This window comes from Pan paniscus, chromosome 7 (genome assembly GCF_029289425.2).
Source record: "Pan paniscus chromosome 7, NHGRI_mPanPan1-v2.0_pri, whole genome shotgun sequence".
NCBI lineage: Eukaryota > Metazoa > Chordata > Mammalia > Primates > Hominidae > Pan > Pan paniscus.
The window spans coordinates 108,506,016-108,531,375 of NC_073256.2; the positions used below are offsets into that span (position 1 = coordinate 108,506,016).

Below are 25,360 nucleotides of genomic sequence, written 5' to 3' on the forward strand. Positions count from 1 at the left end.
CATTCAACAACCGTATGACTTAAGGGCTTCTATTAGCATTTTCATTTTACAAATGAAGAAATTGAAGTACAAAGCAATTAAGAAATTTGCCCATAGTTATAGTACCTGCCAGAGGTGAGATTTCAACCTAGATGTAGTGTAACTCACAGTGGCCATGTTATGTTGCCCTGGAGTGGTCAGAGGAAATGAAGAATTCAAAGATAGCTGGCAGTCCAGGATATGGGGGTCTGCTCGGGAAGATGTGCTGAAGAATTGGTCAGTACAGTGATTAGAAAAGATGGCCACCTTCATCATGTTGGAGCTTTAAAAAAATTTATGATTTTCCTTATGATTTTAAATATTAGATTTAAAAAATCTTTCTCTTCTGTTTTCTGACACAGGAACTTTGTGATCTTAAAAAACTAAGAATCCTAGACATAGCTGGAAATATTATTCAGATATTTCCATCAGGAGTAAGTAGAGGCAACTTCCATTATAATTGAAAAATAATTTTGTTTATGCTATTGGGAATAGAAAAAATATGGGCAGACAGTAAAACCTGTAGTAATTGAAACCTTAAATTATACAAATGACTCAAAGATTTGCTTTTAGAATTTCAAAACCTGTTCTCTCCTGTTTTTTTCTTTGTGTTCTGTGCCTGCTGAACTTGTTTGAACTAAGTGAACTCTGATTGCTATCATAAATATTTTAATATATCAGTTATGATTAAATTTTTTGGTTATTACACACTGCTTTTGGTCACCTCTGGCTTTTTGAAAATATTACTTTCCAGAGCATACATTTTTATCCCTTGTAATTAATCCAAAGGTGACACTTTTGTTAGTCACTTTTAGGCCATAAACAATGAAAAATGAACTTTTTTCTCATTTGAAAATGAATTTTGACCTCATTTTATTTCAAATATGGAGAAACCGTTTGTCTTGGCAACTCCTAACTTTTGAGAAAGAATTGTCAGTTTTTCCTGTTGCATTTTTATATCCAATTGAACATGCTTAAACATTCATGGTAATAATGAGAAGTCCATCTGTCCAGAAGGTATTCAATGAATAGTTGTTGACCCATTAATTATTTTTCCTGATTTATCCCCTCTAAATTGAGGTTTCAGTCTTTTTTTTACCTCCTAGAGCAATATTTTATACTGAAGGTAATTCAAATATAAAAAAAGAGTGTAAAGTCTATGTTTTAGAAAAAAGTATACAGTTTTTAAATTGTGGCAAAATATACACAACATAAAATTTACCATTTTAATCATTTCTGCTTGTATAGTCCACGGTACAAAGTACTTTCACATTGTTGCACAACCATCAGCATTATCCATCTCTAGAACCTGTTCATCTTCTCCAGCTGAAACTCTGTATCCATTCAACTCTAACTCCCCATTCCCTTTGTACACCTATTTTAGAAGTTCCTATAAATACTTTGAAATAAGATCTTTCCCCCCTCCATGGCAACCACATATCTACTATATATCTCTGAATTTGACTACTCTAGGTACTCTAGGTACCAGATAAGTGGAACCAGATATTTGTCCTTTTACCACTGACTTATTTCACTTAGTAAAATATGACTAACATTAATTTATCTTATACCATGTGTCAGAGTTTCTTTCCTTTTTAAGGCTGAATAATATTCAGTTGTATGTATATACCACATTTTGTCTATCCACAGGTATTTGCCCACCTGTGGGACCTTGGGCTGTTTTCTCATTTTGGCTATTGCTGCAATGAGCATGGGTATACAAATATTTGTTCTTTATCTGCTTTCAGTTCCTCTGGGAATATCCTTAGATGAAATTGTTGAATCATATGGTAATTCTTTGCTTAATTTTTTAAGGAATCACCACAGTGTTTCCAAAAATGTGTAGATTTGAATGTTTAGTAAAAATTGGATATTGTTAATATTGACCTTGAAAATGTGACATGGTTTTATTTACCCTCTGTGTCTTAATTTAACTCTCTATGTCCTGCGATGCCTTCTGGTGCCACTTCTTCTATGGTACCCCTGGTGCCACTGCTACTTCTATGGTATCTTCTGGTGCCACTTTTTCTATGGTATTTCTATGGTATGCTTGAGCAACATAATGGAGTAATTCATTTCAAGTCTTTCTTGCTTTTGGATGGTAAGCTTCCAGAGAAAGAATACTCTTTTTTTCCTCTATACCTGCAGTGTCTTGAATTTTAACTCAATAAGTATTTGTTAAATGAATAAATCTAACTGACGTTCTTAAACTTCATTTATTATTCACCTTTCACCTTCGTAGTCTGTTAATTGACTGTTTCTTCTATGAAGTGATTCTGTACTTAACAATTTTGATAAAACATAATTACTTAGGTCCCAATAATTTGGAGTAATTTTGACAGGTCTGAGTTGGTTTCATCTGTGTAGTACCTATTTCAGGAATTTCTATAAACACTCTCACATAAGATGATCTGCAAACTCATCTGAGCTTTGGTCCAACCATTTCAAATTATTTTGGTTCAACTGATTCAAAATCAAAGTTTCCCACATTAAAAATATGGCACAACTGGTGGACCTAGAGGAGAAATGACCGACTCTAGGTCACACAATGATTATCAGTGAAAGAGAGTAAGTTTCAAAGTAATGGTAGAGAACATTCAAAACAATTAAGCCATGCTTTTTGTGAAACACAGTAGTGTAGACATGAATAACATAGACTTTGGAGTCATATACACATGGATTTAAAGCATTAATTTCCTATTTTCTAAATTCGTAATCTCAAACAAGTTGTTTCATTTCTCAGAGTTGCTATTTCTTCATCTATATAATGACAATATTAAAACCACTAACCTCATAAGGTTGTTATGTCAAATAGTGATTATGAAGCATTTTGTGCATAGTTGGTTTCCAGGAATGGAAAAGCAAAATAAAGCTCTGTGTACCCATTACTTTTAAGTGTACTCTTAACTCAAAGATTTGAAACTGCATTGTGCATAAGTGCCTTTGAGTAGTTTATTTTACTGCCTTATAACTACTTTTTAAAATAGGTATTTATTTAAGAGTGTTTTGCTATTTTATGATTTAAATAAATTTGGTGTGCAATTTAGAAAATGCAATTTTTTTCAGAACAGTATTTTTTTTTTAGTTTTTTTCCTTACCTCTTTTTTCTTTTATTTTAACTTAAAAAAATTAAATTAAAACTTAAAAATTTTGTAAGTTGTACAAATTCTGCATGTTTCTTAAAACGTCAAGCAAAACAAAAGTATGGAATAAAAATAAAAGTTTTGGCCAGGTGCAGTGGCTCACGCCTGTAATCCCAGCACTTTGGGAGGCCGAGGCGGGTGGATCACGAGGTCAGGAGATCGAGACCATCCTGGCTAACACAGTTAAACCCCATCTCTACTAAAAACACAAAAATATTAGCAGGGCGTGGTGGCGGGTGCCTGAAGTCCCAGCTACTCCCAGCTAATTTTGTATTTTTAGTAGAGACGGAGTTTCTCCATGTTGGTCAGGCTGGTTGCGAACTCCTGACCTGAGGTGATCCGCCCACTTCGGCCTCTCAAAGTGCTAGGATTACAGGCGTATGTACAGGAGAATGGTGTGAACCCGGGAGGCGGAGCTTGCAGTGAGCCGAGATTGCACCACTGCACTCCAGCCTGGGCGACAGAGTGAGACTCCGACTCAAAAAAAAGAAAGTTTCCGTTCCAGGACCTCTTCATGTGTGTTTTTAGAAAAGCCTGTTAAAACATTTTTTTCACACGATACTATGTCTGGATTGGTTTCATTATATTTAATTTCCCAGTATGATTTTTCTTTCTAAAAAAGTACCATCTGGCCGGGCGCGGTGACTTACGCCTGTAATCCTAGCACTTTGAGAGGCCGAAGTGGGTGGATCATCTCAGGTCAGGAGTTCGCAACCAGCCTGACCAACATGGAGAAACTCCGTCTCTACTAAAAATACAAAATTAGCTGGGCGTGGTGGCGCATGCCTGTCATCTCAGTTACTCGGGAGGCTGAGGCCAGAGAATTGCTTGAACCCAGAAGGCAGAGGTTGCGGTGAGCCAAGATCATTGCACCATTGCACTCCAGCTTGGGCAGCAAAAGCGAAACTCCGTCTCAAAAAAAAAAAAAAAAAAAAAAAAAGTACTATCCAAGTATTCTCCATAAGGCATTATCAATGTATCAATAGCAGAAAGATCAGCGAGAGAAAGCAAAACTCTGGGGGCTATTTTGATCTGATCTATCTATCATTGCACAATTTTAGAACATTCTCAGTTTTCTCACATACAATTTTTTGATACCTAATTCCTGTCTGAGACATACCAAATTATTTATTGTATTAGTTTGCAAGTGTCCTCTGCTTCTTGAATGAATGGGTATTAAGATTTAAGATGTTGTCTTCATTTATCCTTTTGTAAGTAGCATTTTTCTGGTAATTCATTCATTCTAGAAAATAAGTAAATAAGTATAGAAAGAGTAAAATGTAAGGTGTCTTTAAGTTTACCTTCCAGAGACTACACTTTATTGTTTTCTTCAAGAATCTCATTTTTATATTCTCATTAAAAAAATTCAATGTATACTGCATAAAGAAATACGTGTCTTGCTTTGTCATTTTCATTTAACATTATGTATTAAGCACTTTCCTTAAATGAGTATTCTTCAATATGTGATTTTTAATCATTGGGTGTTCTTCTACCTTTTCTTTATCATGTGTTCACTTTTTCTGACATTTTTATTTATTGCTGGATTTAGAATTGGATTTTGAATGAACAAGCCTTTGAGAACAAGGATGATCTGAAATAAAACATCTTTTATTTGTATCTGTCTTTCAGAGAATAACATATCTGAAGTATGGCCTTTAGTGGACACTGGCCATTTATGGCAACACTGTCGGTTGTTCAGTTAGTGCAGGAAACAGTGATGCTTGTTTTATTAGTTTCCTGAGGCTGCTATAGCAAAATATCACAAACTGGGGCTTAAAGGACATGTCTTTGTTTTCTCTTCTTAGAAGGATACCAGTCCTTGGATTGTGGCCCACTCTAATCCATATGACCTCATTTTAACTAGTTACATCTGCAAAGACTCTGTTTCCAAATAAAGTCACATTCTGAGGTTCAGGGTGGATATGAATCTTGGAGGACACTATTTAACCCATTATACTTGATAGAACATTGAGTTTATTACTCTATTTGGCATCTGCAAGGGCAATTGATATAAACCTCCTTGATGAGGTTTATATGACTTTCCAATTCCATAAACAATTACTGAGTACCTTCTCTGTTGCCAAGCTCTCTTCTTATCTGGGGAAGTAAATGAAGAAATATGGATGTTGCTGTATAGAAACTTTGGAATTTGTGTTTGAAGAAATCTCTAAACGTTGAAGTGGAACCTGGAGATATCATAAGAACAAGATAAATATGTGATTTTTAATGATGGACAGAAATTTAAAATTAGAAAAATCAAAGAAACTGGCATGAATTAGCTTGAACAAAGATGCAAGTCAGCTAGGTGGTAATTTCATTGTTGACTTCAAAATAATAAGGGGAAAATGACCTGTTGCCTTCATAACTTTTGATGATGGGGAAAGAAAAAACATTATTATTTGCTGCTGAAGGGTTTTGGATAGGCTATCATCGTGGGATTTCTGGGAAGAAAGGATTACTAATATCTTTCTTTAGGTGAGAAAACTCAGTCTATGAGTAGTTGTGATTCAGTCTTTTCAACAGAAAAAAAAGTAAATTATTGAAATTTTATATTTCCTTTGAAACAGTTTTTATTTTAATCTTTTAGTCACAGGTCTTCTTTCTCTAGCTCCTCTTTCCCTCAGGAGCCCCGTTATTTTTCAAACTGCAATCATTTGAAGAAAAAGATGACCTGACAAAAGCAAGAAAAAGTTTTAATGATCATCACCAGGGAGCATCATGAGTTTTGTGTTTGATGTGAAGTTCATAACAAAATATCATATATAAAATATTGCAGACCAAATAGAAAACTTCACATTTAAATAAGCTCTTAGAATCCTCCGTTAGCAATCTATCTAACAACCTGTACTATTATGACTACTTTTCAAATTCACAAATAGAGTTCAAAGTTATCTTTCTGGATGAATACTTTGCCATTATCTAAAAATTTGCAAGTTATCAAATCTATTTGTTATTGAATAATTCCTTGAAGAAGACAGATTTGGTATCATTATTCCTGTTTGGAGCTGAGGATATTGAGGCTCCAGAGTAGTTTGTCTGCAGCAGCGACCCTCAAACTTGAATGTGCATCAGAATCCCCTGGATGCCTTCTTAAAACCCAGAAGGCTAGGCCCTCCTTCTAGGATTTCTGAGTCAGTAGGTTGGGGATCCCACAGGTTTGCATTTCTGTTATGTTCTTTGGTAATGCTGATGCTGTAAGTCCAGGAACTACACTTGGAAAACCATTGGCCTGAATGATGGAACAGTGGCAGAGCTTGAACTTGCACTCAAGACTTTTGGCTACACTGTCAGGACTCCTCCTGCCTCTGAGGAATCCATTCTTTGTCCCAGGTTGGGGCAGTCTCTGTCATGCTATACAAATAAGGCATTTCTCTGAGCTCACTGGGAGTTTGGGTTCTGAGAATTTCACTGTGTCCTTGACTAAAATGATACTCAAGGAACATTCTTTGGACAATAGAATTCTTGTATACTCTGAAAAATATTTCACATAGAAACTAGGATTTTGGTATGTGAACACAAGGAATGCCTATATAGTTGGAGGCTGAGTTTTATATGTTGTTTAATTCAGTTAGCCTTACTTCTTTTTAGCCACACTGTGGATGTACTCGGTGCATATATGCCAATGACAAAACTTCTTAAACATTTATTCATCAGCCAATCTAAAATTGGAGAGATTTTTTAGCATGTGAATTTAACACTAAATTTTATTTTGGAGAAATTTGGGGAAGGCCAAATCTTTACCATGTTACTTTCGTTTCTGAGTTTTGTCTTTTTAAAGTTCACCCTTTGCATTGGGTGGTTATAGTTTGGGAGTGAAACTCAAGTGTAGCTAAAACATTTACAAGGATACAGATAAATGTGACAACTTATGAGAAAGTGCTTTGCTAAGAGTAGACACTTAAGAAATGTGCTTAAAAATATGTAAATTATACCCAATGCTACATTTTCCACAGTCACTGCTTTCTTTCAGTTTCAAATTCATGATTTAACATTCATGTGAATCTGTAGCTTCCATAAACACATTCTGTGTCAGAGTTAAGAATCTTAAGTATTTGTATATCCCTAAGGTTTGTAGGCACATACTGTTTTTATAAGAAAAAAAAAACATAAAGCGGGAAAGCCTCATGCAATGTTGTCATGAGAAAAAGTATGCTTGGACTATTTATGGGAAATCATAGTTATAGCACCTATTCCATTTCATCAATGCCCCTTTTTTCCTTCAAGAATTCTTTAGAGTTATCATAAATAAAATTTGAGCATACTGAAAGCAGTTTCCTCTTTTACAATATGAGAAACACAGGAGGAAAAAAAAATGGAAGCAACTTTCCCAGAAATACAAATCATTTGAATAGTGAGGAGAAGATTTGAATCCATTTTTCCCAAACAAAAATTAAATGTGCCTAGCTTAACAATGTACCCATTGTGTGACCTTGGACAGGTAACTCCATTACTCTATGTCTCACTTTTTTCCTCTTTAAGTTGGGGATATTAATAACACTTGTATCATCACATTGTTAGGAAAGTGTCTCACATAACATTTGGTGGTCAGTAATGATAGAATGAATGAATAATTAAATGAGATAATGTATATGAATTCTTATTAGTGTTTGGCACATGACAGATATTGAATGTTATTTTCTTGTCATTTTAAGGTTTGGTCTGAGATACCTGCCCCTCAATCCACCCCAAATTTAGGGTTGTCTCTGAAGGCTTTCAAAGCCATGAGATCACCTGAATGGTTCTAATTCATAACTGTTACTGTAACCAATTGATCTGTACCCAAGGGTGTACAAGGGTGGCTGGTTTCAGCAGTGCACTCTGCTTCCTATTCCCCATGTTGTCTTTGCCTCTGTTCCAGGTTATTTTCCTCTGCAGATTCCTTTACATTCTTTAGGCTTACCTTCCTTGGGCAACAAAACAGAACCAATAAACTATCTCCCTGAAGGGGGTCTCGTTTCCCTGGCTCCTTGCCTTTGGTTTTCTGTTTATTTCTGTCTTACCCTTTCCCTCTCCCTTGTGGCTCATTTGGTTTGTTTGCCAGACCAGATTCCTCTGGAAATAGGACCTCTCATTACTGAATTCCCTTTTTCTTAGACACTTCACTTAACTCGTTGCCTACTACTTATCCTGATGTCTCTTCTTTTCTTGGATATTTTTAATTTAAAAGGATTTCTCTTTTTATACCCAATGATGAATGATTTTGATCCACACCAGTCTAAGCATATCTTGCTATGGTGTCCTTGGTTCCAGACACATGCCTGATATCTAGCATGGTACATACCCTGGTTTACTGTCACTCTCTGTCTGTTACTTGTCTAATTCAAATACTACCGGTATCTTTTGTTAGTACATAAATATTTTTTGTGATTAATACAAAGTCAAGTGAAGAAAACTATTTTATTTTTGGATGATTCTCATTTCCAGATGAATTCATCTGCCTTCAATAGAATGATTTCCATATATGAGCAGTAACACAAATATGTGCACATACAGACAAGCATTCCTAGGGAGACCATTTAGTTTTGCATTAACAGAAATATTTCTGTGAAATTGATTGAACACTTGGAGAATGTCTATTTCAAATTTAAACATGTCCATGATCAAAAATGTCCTTAAGTGGTCTAGAAAGTGCAATACAATTGTGGGAAAGAAACTCCTTGGGAAAGTGAAATTGTGGTTTGCCTTGTATCAAAACTCCTATCAAAACTTTTGAAACTCTTTTGCAAGATGGTAGAAAATAGCCTAAAGGTTTAAAAGTGATACACAGGGAAAGGTCCATAAAGCTGTGGTCAAGAACATCCCTGAATATCTCCACAATCTAGTGATTTCCTTGGAACTATCCACTTTGCTCAAATAGCCATGAGAAATTCCAGTTGGCTGCCTCATCCCCATTGTTGTTCTGCCTCTTTTGATTAGCAGCATTAGAGATCCACTTTATTCTTGTTCCCATATGAATAGTTTATTTTCTCTGTTTAATGTTAAGGAAAAGTATACCCTATTCTTGAAGCTCTTTAAATGCCTCTCTAAAATTTGACCTTGATTTTAAAATAGTATAATTTTCTTTGGTTGTCAGTGCTGCCTTCAGTGGCTCAGTTTATTAGGAGCCATACATTTAAAACAACATTCACTGACCTTTTAAAAAATGGGACACAAGCCAATGCTTTTCTAATGGAAACCCCTTGTGGGTTCTGTGGTTTTATGTAAGTGATGTAAGCTTAGCTAATATAGAATTAGTGAGTTCCAAAACTTGACTAAATGCTTTCCCTGTCACTACTTTTATGAGAATGAGATCATATTTTCTGCTGTTTCTTATATGGGGGTGGGTGAAGAAGAGGGTGTTGAATTATATGTTATTGCTTCTTTCACCATTGTAATTCTAAAATTTCATGGGGTAGACTTTTTGAAATGAAAAGCAGAGAGAAAAAAATTATGAAATATTATCCTTGATGCAAAGGTGATTTTGTTCAAATTCTTGTTTTAAAAATTGAGAGCCCAATTAAGTTAGGGTATACAACTATCTTTCTCTTTTTAGTTAACTTACATAATTTGAGTTCTGACTTTCTACTTCTATATGTGATTTTATTAGAATTAAAGATAGGCTGGTTCTGAATGCCTATAAAATGTAAGTGCTGCAGAGGACCCTGTTTCACATGGTATAGTGGTTGGTGAACAGCATTTCACCAACCACTATCGCTAGCTACCCTTGGAAATTTTATTCTTCTAGCCAAGTACCTAATGAAAGTAATTCAGGAGATAAAGGGGATGCCTTGCTTACCTTCAAAATGGAGATCCTCAAATTTCAGCAACATTCACCTCTCATCTCTCTTGTTGAGAGGTAGGAAGGACAGGATCATAAAATCAGAGAGTTGGAACTTCTGTGTTTTTAGTCTTGCAGTAAAAGTGGAGTTAAAATGATTTCAAAATCAGGGCCAATATTTTTGAGAAAGTAAACTTTAAAAAATTAAAAATATTATAAAGAGAGTCTGATTGAAATCAAATGTGGCTCTTGTACAGACTGTTTAAGCATTGATTTTCATTTAGATGATTTCTCTCTCTCTCCCTTCTATCTCCAAGTAATCTCTATGGAGTTCGGGGTTTTTGTCCCTTTCACTGATGTATTCCAAGCTTATAACAGTGCTTGGCACAGAGTAGGCACCCAATAAATAATTACAGAAAGGATGGGTAGACGGATAGATTGATGGGTGGGTGGATATGGATTTTACATAACAAACATGATTGCTTTGCTCCTCTGAAAAATCAAAACTAATTTGTCACAATTAATAATAAAGTTGTTTTAAGGCAGTGGATTTCAACCAGGGAAGATTTAGCCCTCCCTCCATGTCCCAGGGATATTTGACAATGTCTGGAGATATTTTTGGTTGTGAAAACTGAGGAGTGATACTGCTGGCATCTAGTGAGTAGAAGCCAGAAATCCTGCTAAATGTTCTGTAATGCATAGGACAGTCCCCCCATAACAAAGTATTACCTGGCCCAAAATGTCCATGTTGAGATTGAGAAACCAGTTTACCTTCCCACCAAGTTGATTTAAGGGATTGACTATTTCTTTATGTTCTCTAGGCCTTAATCCTAATAAAATATATCTTTATCAAGTAGATTTTAGAGTCTATAAGAATCAGCAATATGCCTGTTAAAATGTTGATCCCTGGGCCCCATGCTCATATATTGTAAATTATTTCTAATAATGCTTTGGCTTTAAAGTTTATTTTTTCTCATATGAATATAGCTATATTATATATAAACATATAATATATATTATATATAAACATATTATATATTATATATTTTGATTCATGTTTACATGATATATCTATTTTCACTGCCTACTTTCAACCTTTTTATATCCTTATATTTTAGATGTATCTTTTATAATTACCATATAATACTTCATTTAAAAAAATCCATCTGACTATTCTTTTTTTCTCTTTGTTTGAGACGAGGTCTCGCTATTTTGCCCAGGCTGGTCTTGAACTCCTGAGCTTAAGCTATCTTCCCACTTCAGCCTCCTGAGTAGTTAGGACTGCAGGCATGTGCCACTTTGCCCAGCCTGCTGTGTATATTTAATTTGTTCTACTTGTTCTGTACTCCTTTTCTCTTTTTTCTTTTGAAATAATTGGATACTTTTTAATGACACATTTTTAAAAATCTTATGAAGTTTTATATCATTTTACTATTCCTGTTTTAAAATTTATTTTATTTTAGGTTCCGGGGTACATGTGCAGAATGTGCAGGTTTGTTACATAGGTAAACCTGTGCCATGGTGGTTTGCTGTACCTATCAACCCATCACCTAGGTATTAAAACCTGCCTGCATTAGCTATTTGTTCTGATTTTCTCCCCACCTTGCCCCCACAACAGGCCTTGGTGTGTATTGTTCTCTTCCCTGTGTCCATGTATTCTCATTGTTCAGCTCCCACATATGAGTGAGAACATGCGGTGTTTGGTTTTCTGTTCCTGGGTTAATTTGCTGAGTATGATGGCTTCCAGCTTCATCCATGTCCCTGCAAAGGACATGATCTCATGCCTTTTTATGGCTGCATACTATTCCGTGGTGTATGTGTACCTTTTTTTTATTATACTTTAAGTTTTAGGATACATGTACACAATGTGCAGGTTAGTTACATATGTATACATGTGCCATGTTGGTGTGCTGCACCCATTAACTCGTCATTTAACATTAGGTATATCTCCTAATGCTATACCTCCCCCCTCCCCCCACCCCACATCAGGCCCCAGTGTGTGATGTTCCCCTTCCTGTGTCCATGTGTTCTCATTGTTCAATTCCCACCTATGAATGAGAACATGCAGTGTTTGGTTTTTTGTCCTTGTGATAGTTTGCTGAGAATGATGGTTTCCAGCTTCATCCATGTCCCTACAAAGGACATGAACTCATCATTTTTTATGGCTGCATAGTATTCCATGGTGTATATGTGCCACATTTTCTTAATCCAGTCTATCATTGTTGGATATTTGGCTTGGTTCCAAGTCTTTGCTATTGTGAATAGTGCTGCAATAAACATACATGTGCATGTGTCTGTATAGCAGCATGATTTATAATCCTTTGGGTATATAACCACTAATGGGATTGCTGTGTCAAATGGTATTTCTAGTTCTAGATCCTTGACGAATCGCCACACTGACTTCCACAAGGGTTGAACTAGTTTACAGTCCCACCAACAGTGTAAAAGTGTTCCTATTTCTCCACATCTTCTCCAGCACCTGTTGTTTCCTGACTTTTTAATGATTGCCATTCTAACTGGTGTGAGATGGTATCTCATTGTGGTTTTGATTTGCATTTCTCTGATGGTCAGTGATGATGAGCATTTTTTCATGGGTCTCTTGGCTGCATAAATGTCTTCTTTTGAGAAATGTCTGTTCATATCCTTCACCCACTTTTTGATGGGGTTGTTTGTTTTTTTCTTGTAAATTTGTTTGAGTTCTTTGTAGATTCTGGATATTAGCCCTTTGTCAAATGAGTAGATTGCAAAAATTTTCTCCCATTCTATAGGTTGTCAGTTCACTCTGATGGCAGTTTCTTTTGCTGTGCAGAAGCTCTTTAGTTTAATTAGATCCCATTTGTCAATTTTGGCTTTTGTTGCCATTGCTTTTGGTGTTTTAGACATGGAGTCCTTGCCCATGCCCATGTCCTGAATGGTATTGCCTAGGTTTTCTTCTGGGGTTTTTATGGTTTTAGGTCTAACATTTAAGTCTTTAATCCATCTTGAATTAATTTTTGTATAAGGTGTAAGGAAGGGATCCAGTTTCAGCTTTCTACATATGGCTAGCCAGTTTTCCCAGCACCATTTATTAAATAGGGAATCCTTTCTCCATTTCTTGTTTTTGTCAGGTTTGTCAAAGATCAGGTGGTTGTAGATATGCGGCATTATTTCTGAGGGCTCTGTTCTGTTCCATTGGTCTATATCTCTGTTTTCGCACCAGTACCATGCTGTTTTGGTTACTGTAGCCTTGTGGTATAGTTTGAAGTCAGGTAGCGTGATGCCTCCAGCTTTGTTCTTTTGGTTTAGGATTGACTTGGCACTGTGGGCTCTTTTTTGGTTCCATATGAACTTTAAAGTAGTTTTTTCCAATTCTGTGAAGAAAGTCATTGGTAGCTTGATGGGGATGGCATTGAATCTATAAATTACCTTGGGCAGTATGGCCATTTTCATGATATTGATTCTTCCTACCCATGAGCATGGAATGTTCTCCATTTGTTTGTATCCTCTTTTATTTCATTGAGCAGTGGTTTGTAGTTCTCCTTGAAGAGGTCCTTCACGTCCCTTGTAAGTTGGATTCCTAGGTATTTTATTCTCTTTGAAGCAGTTGTCAATGGGAGTTCACTCCTGATTTGGCTCTCTGTTTGTCTATTATTGGTGTATAAGAATGCTGTGATTTTTGCACATTGATTTTGTATCCCGAGACTTTGCTGAAGTTGCCTATCAGCTTAAGGAGATTTTGGGCTGAGACAATGGGGTTTTCTAGATATATAATCATGTCATCTGCAAACAGGGACAATTTGACTTCCTCTTTTCCTAATTGAATATCCTTTCTTTCCTTCTCCTGCCTAATTGCCCTGGCCAGAACTTCCAACACTATGTTGAATAGGAGTGGTGAGAGAGGGCATCCCTGTCTTGTGCCGATTTTCAAATGGAATGCTTCCAGTTTTTGCCCATTCAGTATGATATTGGCTGTGGGTTTGTCATAGATAGCTCTTATTATTTTGAGATACATCCCATCAATACCTAATTTATTGAGAGTTTTTAGCATGAAGCATTGTTGAATTTTGTCAAAGACCTTTTCTGCATCTGTTGAGATAATCATGTGGTTTTTGTCATTGGTTCTGTTTATGTGCTTGATTACATTTATTGATTTGTGTATATTGAACCAGCCTTGCATCCCAGGGATGAAGCCCATTGGATCATGGTGGATAAGCTTTTTGATGTGCTGCTGGATTCAGTTTGCCAGTATTTTATTGAGGATTTTTGCATCAATGTTCCTCAGGGATATTGGTCTAAAATTCTCTTTTTTGGTTGTGTCTCTGTCAGACTTTGGTATCAGGATAATGCTGGACTCATACAATGAGTTAGGGAGGATTCCCTCTTTTTCTACTGATTGGAATAGTTTCAGAAGGAATGGTACCAGCTCCTCTTTGTACCTCTGGTAGAATTCGGCTGTGAATCCGTCTGGTCCTGGACTTTTTTTGGTTGGTAAGCTATTAATTATTGCCTCAATTTCAGAGCCTGTTATTGGTCTATTCAGGGTTTCAACTTCTTCCTGGTTTAGTCTTGGGAGGGTGTATGTGTTGGGGAATTTATCCATTTCTTCTAGATTTTCTAATTTATTTGCATAGAGGTGTTTATAATATTCTCTGATGGTAGTTTGTATTTCTGTGGGATCAGTGCTGATATCCCCTTTGTCATTTTTTATTGCGTCTATTTGATTCTTCTCTCTTTTCTTCTTTATTAATCTTGCTAGCGGTCTATCAATTTTGTTGATCTTTTCAAAAAACCAACTCCTGGATTCATTGATTTTTTGAAGGGTTTTTCATGTCTCTATTTCCTTCAGTTCTGCTCTGATCTTAGTTATTTCTTGCCTTCTGCTAGCTTTTGAATGTGTTTGCTCTTGCTTCTCTAGTTCTTTTAATTGTGATGTTAGGGTGTCAATTTTATCTTTCCTGCTTTCTCTTGTGGGCATTTAGTGCTATAAATTTCCCTCTACACAGTGCTTTGAATGCGTCCCAGAGATTCTGGTATGTTGTGTCTTTGTTCTCGGTGGTTTCAAAGAACATCTTTATTTCTGCCTTCGTTTCATTATGTACCCAGTAGTCATTCAGGAGCAGGTTGTTCAGTTTCCATGTAGTTGAGTGGTTTTGAGTGAGTTTCTTAATCCTGAGTTCTAGTTTGATTGCACTGTGGTCTGAGGGACAGTTTGTTATAATTTCTGTTCTTTTACATTTGCTGAGGAGTGCTTTACTTCCAACTATGTATGTACCCCATTTTTTTATCCAGTCTATCATTGATGGGCATTTGGGTTCGTTCCTAGTCTTTGCTATTGTGAATAGTGCTGCAATAAGCATATGTGTACATGTATCTTTATAATAGAATGATTTATATCCCTTTGGGTATTATACCCAGTAATGGGATTGCTGGGTCAAATGGTATTTCTGGTTCTAGATCATTGAGGAATCACCACACTGTCTTCCACAGTGGTTGAACTAATTTACATTCCCACCAACAGTGTAAAAGTGTTCTTATTTCTCTGCAGCCTTGCCAGGATCTGTTGTTTCTTGACTTTTTAATAATTGCCATTCTGACTTTTGTGGGATGGTATCGCATTGTGGTTTTAATTTGCATTTCTCTAATGATCAGTGATGTTGAGCTTTTTTTTCCATATGTTTCTTGGCCGCATAAATGTCTTCTTTTGAGAAGTGTCAGTTCGTGTCCTTTGCCCACTTTTTGATGTTTATTTTTCTTGCAAATTTGTTTAAGTTCCCTGTAAATTCTGAATATTAGACCTTTGTCAGATGGGTAGTTTGCAAAAATTTTCTCCTATTCTGTAGGTTGCCTGTTCGCTCTGGTGATAGTTTCTTTTGCTGTGCATACGCTCTTTAATTAGATCCCATTTGTCTATTTTTGCTTTTGTTGCCATTGCTTTTGGTGATTTCATCATAATATCTTTGCCCATGCCTATTTTCTGAATAGTATTACCTACGTTTTCTTCTGGGGTTTTTATGGTTTTTGGTTTTATATTTAAGTCTTCAATCCTTCTTGAGTTAATTTTTGTATAAGGTGTAAGGAAGGGGTGCAGTTTCAGTTTTCCACATATGGCTAGCCAGTTTTCCTAGCACCATTTATTAAATAGGGAATACTTTCCCCATTGCTTGTTTTGTCAGGTTTGTTGAAGATCAGATGGTTGTAGATTTGAGGTCTTATTTCTGAGATGTCTATTCTGTTCCCTTGGTCTAAGTGTCTGTTTTGTTACCAGTACCATGCTGTTTTGGTTACTGTAGCCTTGTAGTATAGTTTGAAGTCAGGTAGCATGATGCCTACAGTTTTGTTCTTTTTGCTTAGGATTGTCTTGGCTATTAGAGTTCTTTTTTGTTTCCACACAAATTTTAAAGTAGTTTTTTCTAATTCTGTGAAGAATGTCAATGGTAATTTGATGGGTATAGCATTGAATCTATAAATTACTTTGGACATTATGGCCATTTTCACAATATTGATTCTTCCTATCCACAAGGATGGAGTGTTTTTCCATTTGTTTGTTTTCGCTCTTATTTCCTTGAGCACTGGTTTGTGAGTGTGCACAATAACCAGCTAGCATCATGATGACATTATCAAATTCACACATAACAATATTTACCTTAAAAGTAAATGGGCTAAATGCTCCAATTAAAAGACACAGACTGACAAATTGGATAAAGTGTCAAGACCCATCAGTGTGCTGTATTCAGGAGACCCATCTCATGTGCCAAGATACACATAGGCTCAAAATAAAGGGATGGAAGAAAATTTACCAAGCAAATGGCAAGCAGATAAAAGCAGAGGTTGCAATTGTAGTTTCTAACAAAATAGACTTTAAACCAACAAAAATAAAAAAAGAAAAGGGCAGTATATAATGGTAAAGGGATCAACAAGAAGAGCTAACTATCCTAAATATATATGCACCCAATACAGGAGGACCCAGATTTGTAACGCAAGTTCTTAGAGAACTACAAGGAGACTTAGACTCCCACACAATAATAGTAGGAGACTTTAATGCCCCACTGTCAATATTAGATCATTGAGACAGAAAATTAACAAGGATATTCAGGACTTGAACTCAACTCTGGATCAAGTGGACCTGATAGATATCTACAAAACTTTCCACCCCCAAACAACAGAATATACAGTCTTCTCAGTGCCACATGGTACTTACTCTAAAATTGATGAAATAATTGGAAGTAAAGCACTCCTCAGCAAATTGCAAAACAACTGAAATCATAACAAACAGTCTCTCAGACCCCTGTGCAATCAAATTAGAACTCAAGATTAAGAAACTTACTCAAAACCACACAACTACATGGAAATTGAACAACCTGCTCCTGAATGACTCCTGAGTAAATAATGAAATTAAGGCAGAAATCAAAATGTTCTTTGGAAACAGTGAGAACAAAGAGACAATGTACCAGAATCTCTGGGATGCAGCTAAAGCAGTGATAAGAGGGAAATTATAGTACTAAATGCCCACATAAGAAAGCTAGAAAGATCTCAAATTGACACCCTAACATCACAACTAAAAGAACTAGAGAAGCAAGAGCAAACAAATCCAAAAGCTAGGAGAAGACAGGAAATAACTAAGATCAGAGCAGAACTGAAGGAGATACAGACATGAAAAATCCTTCAAAAAAAATCAATGAATCCAGGAGCTGGTTTTTTGAAAAAATTAATAAAATAGACTGCTAGCTACACTAATAAAGAAGAAAAGGGAGAAGAATCAAATAGGCTCAATGAAAACTACAAAGGGCATATCACCACTGACCCCAAAGAAATAGAAACAACCATCAGAGAATACTATAAATACCTCTTTGCAAATAAACTAGAAAATCTAGAAGAAATGGATCAATTCCTGGACACATACACCCTCCCAAGACTAAACCAGGAAGAAGTCAAATCCTTGAATAGACCAATAACAAGTTCTGAAATTGAGGCAGTAATAAATAACCTACCAACCAAAGAAAAAAAAAAAAGCCCAGGATCAGATGGATTCACAGCTGAATTCTACCAGAAGTACAAAGAGGAGTTGGTACCATTCCCCATTCCTTCTGAAACTATTCCAAATAATTCAAAAGGAGACACTCCTCCCTAACTCATTTTGTGAGGCCAGCATCATTCTGATACCAAAAGCTGGCATACACACAACAACAACAAAAAAAACTTCAGGCCAATATCTCTGATGAGTATTGATGCAAAAATCCCCAATAAAATACTGGCAAACTGAATTCAACAGCACATCACTAAGTTCATCCACCATGGTCAAGTGGTCTTCATTCCTGGGATGCAAGGCTGCTTCAACATATGCAAATCAATAAATATAATTCATCATATAAATAGAACCAAGGACAAAAATCCCAAGATTATCTCAATAGATGCAGACAGTCTTCGATAAAATTCAACATCTCTTCATGTTAAAAACTCTCAATAAACTAGGTATTAATGGAACATATCTCAAAATAATAAGAACTATTTATGACAAACCCACAGCCAATATCACATGGAATGGGGAAAAGCTGGAAGCATTTCCTTTGGAAACTGGCACAAGAAAATCATGCATTCTCTCACCACTCGTATTCAATGTAGTATTGGAAATTCTGGCCACGTCAATCAGGTAAGAGAAAGAAATAAAGGGTTTTCAAATATGAAAAAGGAAATCAAATTGTCTCTGTCTGCAGATGACACGATCCTATATCCAGAAAACCCCATCGTCTCAACCCAAGAGATCCTTAAGCTGATAAGCAACTTCAGCAAAGTCTCAGGATAGAAAATCAATGTGCAAAAAGTTACAAGCATTCCTGTACACCAACAGTAGACAAGCAGAGAGCCAAATCATGAATGAACTTCCATTCACGATTGCTACAAAGAGATTAAAATATGTAGGAATACAGCTAATAAAGGATGTGAAGGACCTCTTCAAGGAGAACCATTTGTCTATTATTTTAACTGACTACCCTAAAAATTAAAAAAAATTATTGTGTGCTTTATGAAAAGTATTTATTTGATACTTATTCTCTCCTCTTAGACAATTTAAAACTTTCTATTACATACCTCCATCTTTTTAAAATTTTTTTAAGCAACACATAATATTTGTACATATTTGTGGGGTGCAGAGTGAGATTTTTATACATATATACAATTAGTAATGATTGAATCAGAGTAATTAGCATATCCATTACCTCAAATATTCATCATTTCTTTGTGTTGGAAACATTCAACAACCTATCTATTTGAAATTCATCTATTTGAAAACATACAATAAATTATTAACTATAGTCACCCTACAGTGCTATAGAATACTAGAACACTAGAACTTATTTCTCCTCTCTAGCTGTAATTTTGTATTTGTTAACTAACGTTTTCCTCACCTCTTCCCTACTCTTCCCAGCCTCTAATAACCACTATTCTACTCTCTACTTCTATGAACTCAACATTTTTATCTCACACATGAGTGATAACATGCGGTATTTATCTTTCTGTGCCTGACTTATTTTACTTAACATAATGTCCTCCAGGTTCATCCATATTGCCTCGAATAACAGGATTTCATTCTTTTTATGACTAAATAATATTCTTTTTGTGAATATGTATATGTGTGTATATATATATACACAACATATATATATACAACATATATATACACAACATATATATACAACATATATATACAACATATATATATACACAACATATATATATATACAACATATATATATACACACACACCGTATATATATATGCAACATTTTCCTTATTCCTTAATCTTTTGCTGGATACTTAGGTTGACTACATATTGTACTGCTGTAAACATGGGGGTGCAGATGTTTCTTTGATATCCTGATTTCTTTTCCTTTGGAAATAGTAGTGGTAGTGCTAGATCATATGGTAGTTCTATTCATAGATTTTTGAGGAAACTTCATACTGTTTTTCATAGTGGATGTACTAATTTATGTTCCCATTTACAGTGTATGAGTTTTCTTTGTGTCCTCACCAGCATTTATTTATTTTTATTTGTTTCTATTTGTTACAACAAATTCAAACTTTTGGACAAGAGCCATTCCAACTGGGATGAGATATGTCTTACTGTGGTTTAGATTTGCATTTTCCTGGATGATTAGTGATGTTGGACCTGTTTTTCAGATACTTGTTGGCCATTTGTGTGTCTTCATTTGAGAAATGTCTATTCAGATCCTTCACCAATTTTTAAATCAAATTATTTGGGGTTTCCTTTTGCTCTTGAGTTGGGTTCTTTTTTATTCTGTATATTAATCACTTGTAGGATGAATGGCTTGGAAATGTTTTCTGCCTTTCTACAAGTTATCTCTTCACTCAGTTGATTGTTTCCTTTAATATGCAGAAACTTTTAAGTTTGATATAATCATGTCTATTTTTGCTTTTGTTATCCGTGGTTTTGAGTATTTTTTATTCTCTTTTTTAAAAAAATATTCTTTCTATTTTGATTTTGAGTCTTACCCAGATTTGCCCACACTAATTCCTGAAGTGTTTCCCTTATGTTTTCTTGTAGTAGTTCTATAGTTTCAGGTCTTACATTTAAGTCTTTAATTCATCTTGAGTTGATTTTTGTTTATGGTGGGAGATATGAGTCTAGTTTCAATCTTCTGTGTATGGATATTCAATTTTCCCAGCACTGTTTTTTGAAGAGGCTCTCCTTTCAGTGTATGTTCCTGGCATCTTTGTCAAAAATCAGTTGACTGTAAATATATGGATTTATTTCTGGGTTCTCTATTCTGTTCCATTGGTCTAAGTGTCTTTTTTAAACCAGTTCTATGCTGTTTTGGTTACTATAGCTTTGTGGTATATTTTGAAGTCAGGTAGTTTGATGACTCTAGGTTTGTTCTTTTTGCTCAGAATTGCTTTGGTTCTTGGGGGTCTTCTGTGGTTCCATATAAATTTTAGAATTACTTTCTCTGTTTCTGTGAAGAGTGTCATTGGTATTTTGATAGGGATTGCTTCGAATCTGTAGATTGCTTTGTGCAATATAATCACTTTAACATTATGAATTCTGACATTAGAAAGCACACTTCACCTCTCTAATGTGACCTTTCTCACAGGTGTGCCTCCTTCAGCTTCCCATGTGGCACCCACAGAAACATTCACCTATGAATGGACTGTCCCCAAAGAAGTAGGACCCACTAATGCAGATCCTGTATGTCTAGCTAAGATGTATTATTCTGCTGTGGATCCCACTAAAGATATATTCACTGGGCTTATTGGGCCAATGAAAATATGCAAGAAAGGAAGTTTACATGCAAATTGGAGACAGAAAGATGTAGACAAGGAGTTCTATTTGTTTCCTATAGTATTTAATGTGAATGAGAGTTTACTCCTGGAAGATAATATCAGAATGTTTACAACTGCACCTGATCAGGTGGATAAGGAAGATGAAGACTTTCAGGAATCTAATAAAATGCACTGGACTTTTAATGTTGAATGCCTTACAGCTAGCTGATCATTACACGTGCGGCATGAAGCAAAAATATACTGTGAACCAATGCAGGCGGCAGTCTGAGGATTCCACCTTCTACCTGGGAGAGAGGACATACTATATCGCAGCAGTGGAAGTGGAATGGGATTATTCCCCACAAAGTGAGTGGGAAAAGGAGCTGCATCATTTACAAGAGCAGAATGTTTCAAATGCATTTTTAGATAAGGGAGAGTTTTACATAGGCTCAAAGTACAAGAAAGTTGTGTATTGGCAGTATACTGATTGCACGTTCCGTATTCCAGTGGAGAGAAAAGCTAAAGAAGAACATCTGGGAATTCTAGGTCTACAACTTCATGCAGATGTTGGAGACAAAGTCAAAATTATCTTTAAAAACATGACCACAAGGCCCTACTCAATACATGCCCATGGGGTACAAACGGAGAGTTCTACATTTATTCCAGCATTACCAGGTGAAACTCTCACTTACCTATGGAAAATCCCAGAAAGATCTGGAGCTGGAACAGAGGATTCTGCTTGTATTCCATGGGCTTACTATTCAACTGTGGATCAAGTTAAGGATCTCTACAGTGGATTAATTGGCCCCCTGATTGTTTGTTGAAGACATTACTTGAAAGTATTCAATCCCAGAAAGAAACTGGAATTTGCCCTTCTGTTTCTAGTTTTTGATGAGAATGAATCTTGGTACTTAGATGACAACATCAAAACAAACTCTGATCACCCCAATAAAGTAAACAAAGATGATGAGGAATTCATAGAAAGCAATAAAATGCATGCTGTTAATGGAAGAATGTTTGGAAACCTACAAGGCCTCACAATGCACGTGGGAGATGAAGTCAATGGGCGATGAAATAGACTTACACACTGTACATTTTCACGGCCATAGCTTCTAATACAAGCACAAGGGTGTTTATAGTTCTGATGTCTTTGACATTTTCCCTGGAACATACCAAACCCTACAAATGTTTCCAAGAACACCTGGAATTTGGTTACTCCACTGCCATGTGACCGACCACGTTCATGCTGGAATGGAAACCACTTACACCGTTCTACAAAATGAAGACACCAAGTCTGGCTGAATGAAATACATTGGTGATAAGTGGAAAAAAGAGAAAAACCAATGATTCATAACAATGTATGTGAAAGTGTAAAATAGAATGTTACTTTGGAATGACTATAAACATTGAAAGAAGACTGGAAACATACAACTTTGTGCATTTGTGGGGGAAAACTATGAATTTTTTGCAAATGGAAACATCAACAGACTATATAATGATACATGACTGGCACTTGTACACTAGGTAATAAAATTGATTCATACAGTCTAATCATATCACCACTATTAGGGTTTTATAAAACTGCATTTAAAAAAAGATCTATGACCAGATATTCTCCTGCGTGCTCCTCAAAGGAACACTATTAAGGTTCATTGAAATGTTTTCAATCATTGCCTTCCCATTGATCCTTCTAACATGCTGTTGACATCACACCTAATATTCAGAGGGAATGGGCAAGGTATGAGGGAAGGAAATAAAAAATAAAATAAATAAAATAGAATGACACAAATCTGAGTTTTGTGAACCCCTGAAGGGATGGTCTAAAGGATGTTATCTGGAATTGGAGAAAAGCAGAGTTGAGAGACAATTCTATAGATTAAATCCTGGTAAGGATAAACATTGCCATTAGAAGAAAACCTTCAAAATAGACCTGTGGCAGATGTCACATAAGTAGAATTTCTGCCAAGCCTTAACTGCATTCAGAGGGTAATATCAATGAACTAAACTTGAACTAAAAATTTTTTAAACAAAAAGTTATAAATGAAGACACACGGTTGTGAATACAATGACATATTTCTTTATTTTCACATACACTCTAGCTAAAAGAGCAAGAGTACACATCAACCAAAAAATGGGAACAAGGCTTTGGCTGAAAAAAACATGCATTTGACAAATCATGTTAATAGCTAGACAAGAAGAAAGTTAGCTCTGTAAACTTCTACTTCATTTGATTCAGAGAAACAGAGCATGAGTTTTCTTAAAGTAAAAAGAAAAGGAACAAAGAAAATGAGGTTTGAAATTTTTTACCATGGCAAAACATTAACATCTTTCTCAGAAACATAGAGAAATCTGGAAAAATCAAGAAGATAAAATTCTGGACCAGTTAGTGACATTCTTTCAAGCATACTTGTAAAATGTTTCCTTAAAGTGTTCTTGGGATGAAAATGATTGTCATGTCTCCAACAACAGTGAACTGATGTTGTTCCTTGGAATAAAAGTCAATCCCCACCTTAAAAAAAAAAAAACAAAACAACAACAACAAAAATACGAATTCTTCCAATCCATGAACATGAGATGTCTTTCCATTTTTGTGTGTGCCCTCTTTAATTTCTTTTAGCAGTATTTTGTAGGTATCATTGTGGAAATCTTTCACCTTTTTGGATAAATTTATTTTTAGCTTTAAAAATCTTTTGTAGCTACTGTAAATGGGATAATTTTTTATTGATGAATTATTTATTACTGGTTTATAGAATCACTACTGATTTTTGTTTGGTTGATTTTGTATCCTGCAACTTTATTGAATTTGTTAATTAGTTCAAACAGGTTTTTTGGCAGAATCTTTAGTTTTTTGTTTTTGTTTTTTAAATGTATAAGATCATGTCATCTGCAAATAGGGACAATTTGACTTCCTGTTTCTTAATTTCATTCCTTACTATTTCTTTGTCTTGCCTAATTACTCTCTTAGGAACTCCAGTACTGACATGGTTTGGCTCTGTGTCCCCACCCAAATCTCATGTTGAATTGTAATCTCCAATGCTGGGGGAGGGACCACGTGGGAGGTGATTGGATTATGGGTGCAGATTTACCCCATACTTACTGTTCTTGTGATAGTGAGTTCTCATGAGATCTGGTTGTTTAAAAATGCACAGCACTTCCCCCTTCGCTCTCTCTCCTGCTGACCATGTGAAGATATGCCTTGCTTCCCCTTTATCTTCTTCCATGATTGTAAGTTTACTGAGGCCTCTCCAGCCATGCCTCATGTACAGCCTGTGGAACCATGCGTCAATTAAACCTCTTTGCTTCATAAACTACCCAGTCTCAGGCAGTTCTTTATAGCAGTGTGAGAATGGAGTAATACAAGTATTATACTATGTTGAATAAGAGTGGTAAAAAATAGGCATCCTTGTCTTGCTCCAGATTTCAGAGGAAAAGCATTTTTCTTTTCCCTGCTGAAAGCTTTTCCATACTCACTATGATTTTACTGTGGGTTTATCATATACGGCCTTTACTTTGTTTAGTCATATTCCTTTAATACCTAATTTGTTGAGAGTTTTTATCATGACAAGGTGTAGAATTTTATCAAATCCGTTTTCTGCCTCTATTGGGATGATCATATGATTTCTACCCTTCATTCTGTTGATATGATGTATTATATATTTACTTATTAGCATATATTGAACCATCCTTGAATCCATGGCCTAAATCCACTTGATCATGGTGTGTAATCATTTTGATATACTGTTGGATTCCATTTGCTACTATTTTTTTAAGGTTTTTGCATCTATGTTCATCGAGGTTATTCATTTGTAGTTTTTCTTGTTGTTGTTGTGTCCTTTTGTGGTTTCGGTATAAGGGAAATGCTGGCCTTGAAGAATGAGTTAGGAAGAATTTCCTTCTTTCTTTTTGGAATGGTTTGAGAAAAGTGGGTGTTAGTTTCTTAAAAGTTTGATAGAATTTAGCAGTGAAGTTATGCAGTCCTGGGCTTTTTTGTTTGTTTGTTTTGGGAGACTTATTACTGTTTCAATCTCATTACTCATTACTGATCTGTTTAGGTTTTCTATTTCTTCCTGGTTCAACCTTGTTAAATTATATGTGTGCAGAAATTTATCTGTTTTCTCTAGGTTTTCCAATTTTTTGGCATATAGTTGTTCATAATAATCTCTAATGATCCTTTGCGTTCTGTGATATT

The 25,360-nt window shown here is 35.6% G+C and overlaps 1 protein-coding gene and 1 pseudogene across 3 annotated transcripts in view; both read left to right on the forward strand.

Moving 5' to 3' along the window:
• LRRC69 (leucine rich repeat containing 69) overlaps positions 1-25,360 on the forward strand; it is a 115,728-nt gene that overhangs the window by 33,057 nt on the left and 57,311 nt on the right. For 2 of the 3 annotated variants that reach the window (XM_003821138.4, XM_055116721.2), the window contains one exon: positions 381-452. The exons of the other annotated variant lie outside the window; for it this stretch is intronic. In XM_003821138.4, the coding sequence (XP_003821186.1) occupies positions 381-452 (72 nt within the window). The remainder of the gene's footprint in view (positions 1-380; positions 453-25,360) is intronic. 3 annotated transcript variants of the gene reach the window in all.
• LOC134731018 (ceruloplasmin-like) lies at positions 21,113-22,505 on the forward strand (annotated as a pseudogene).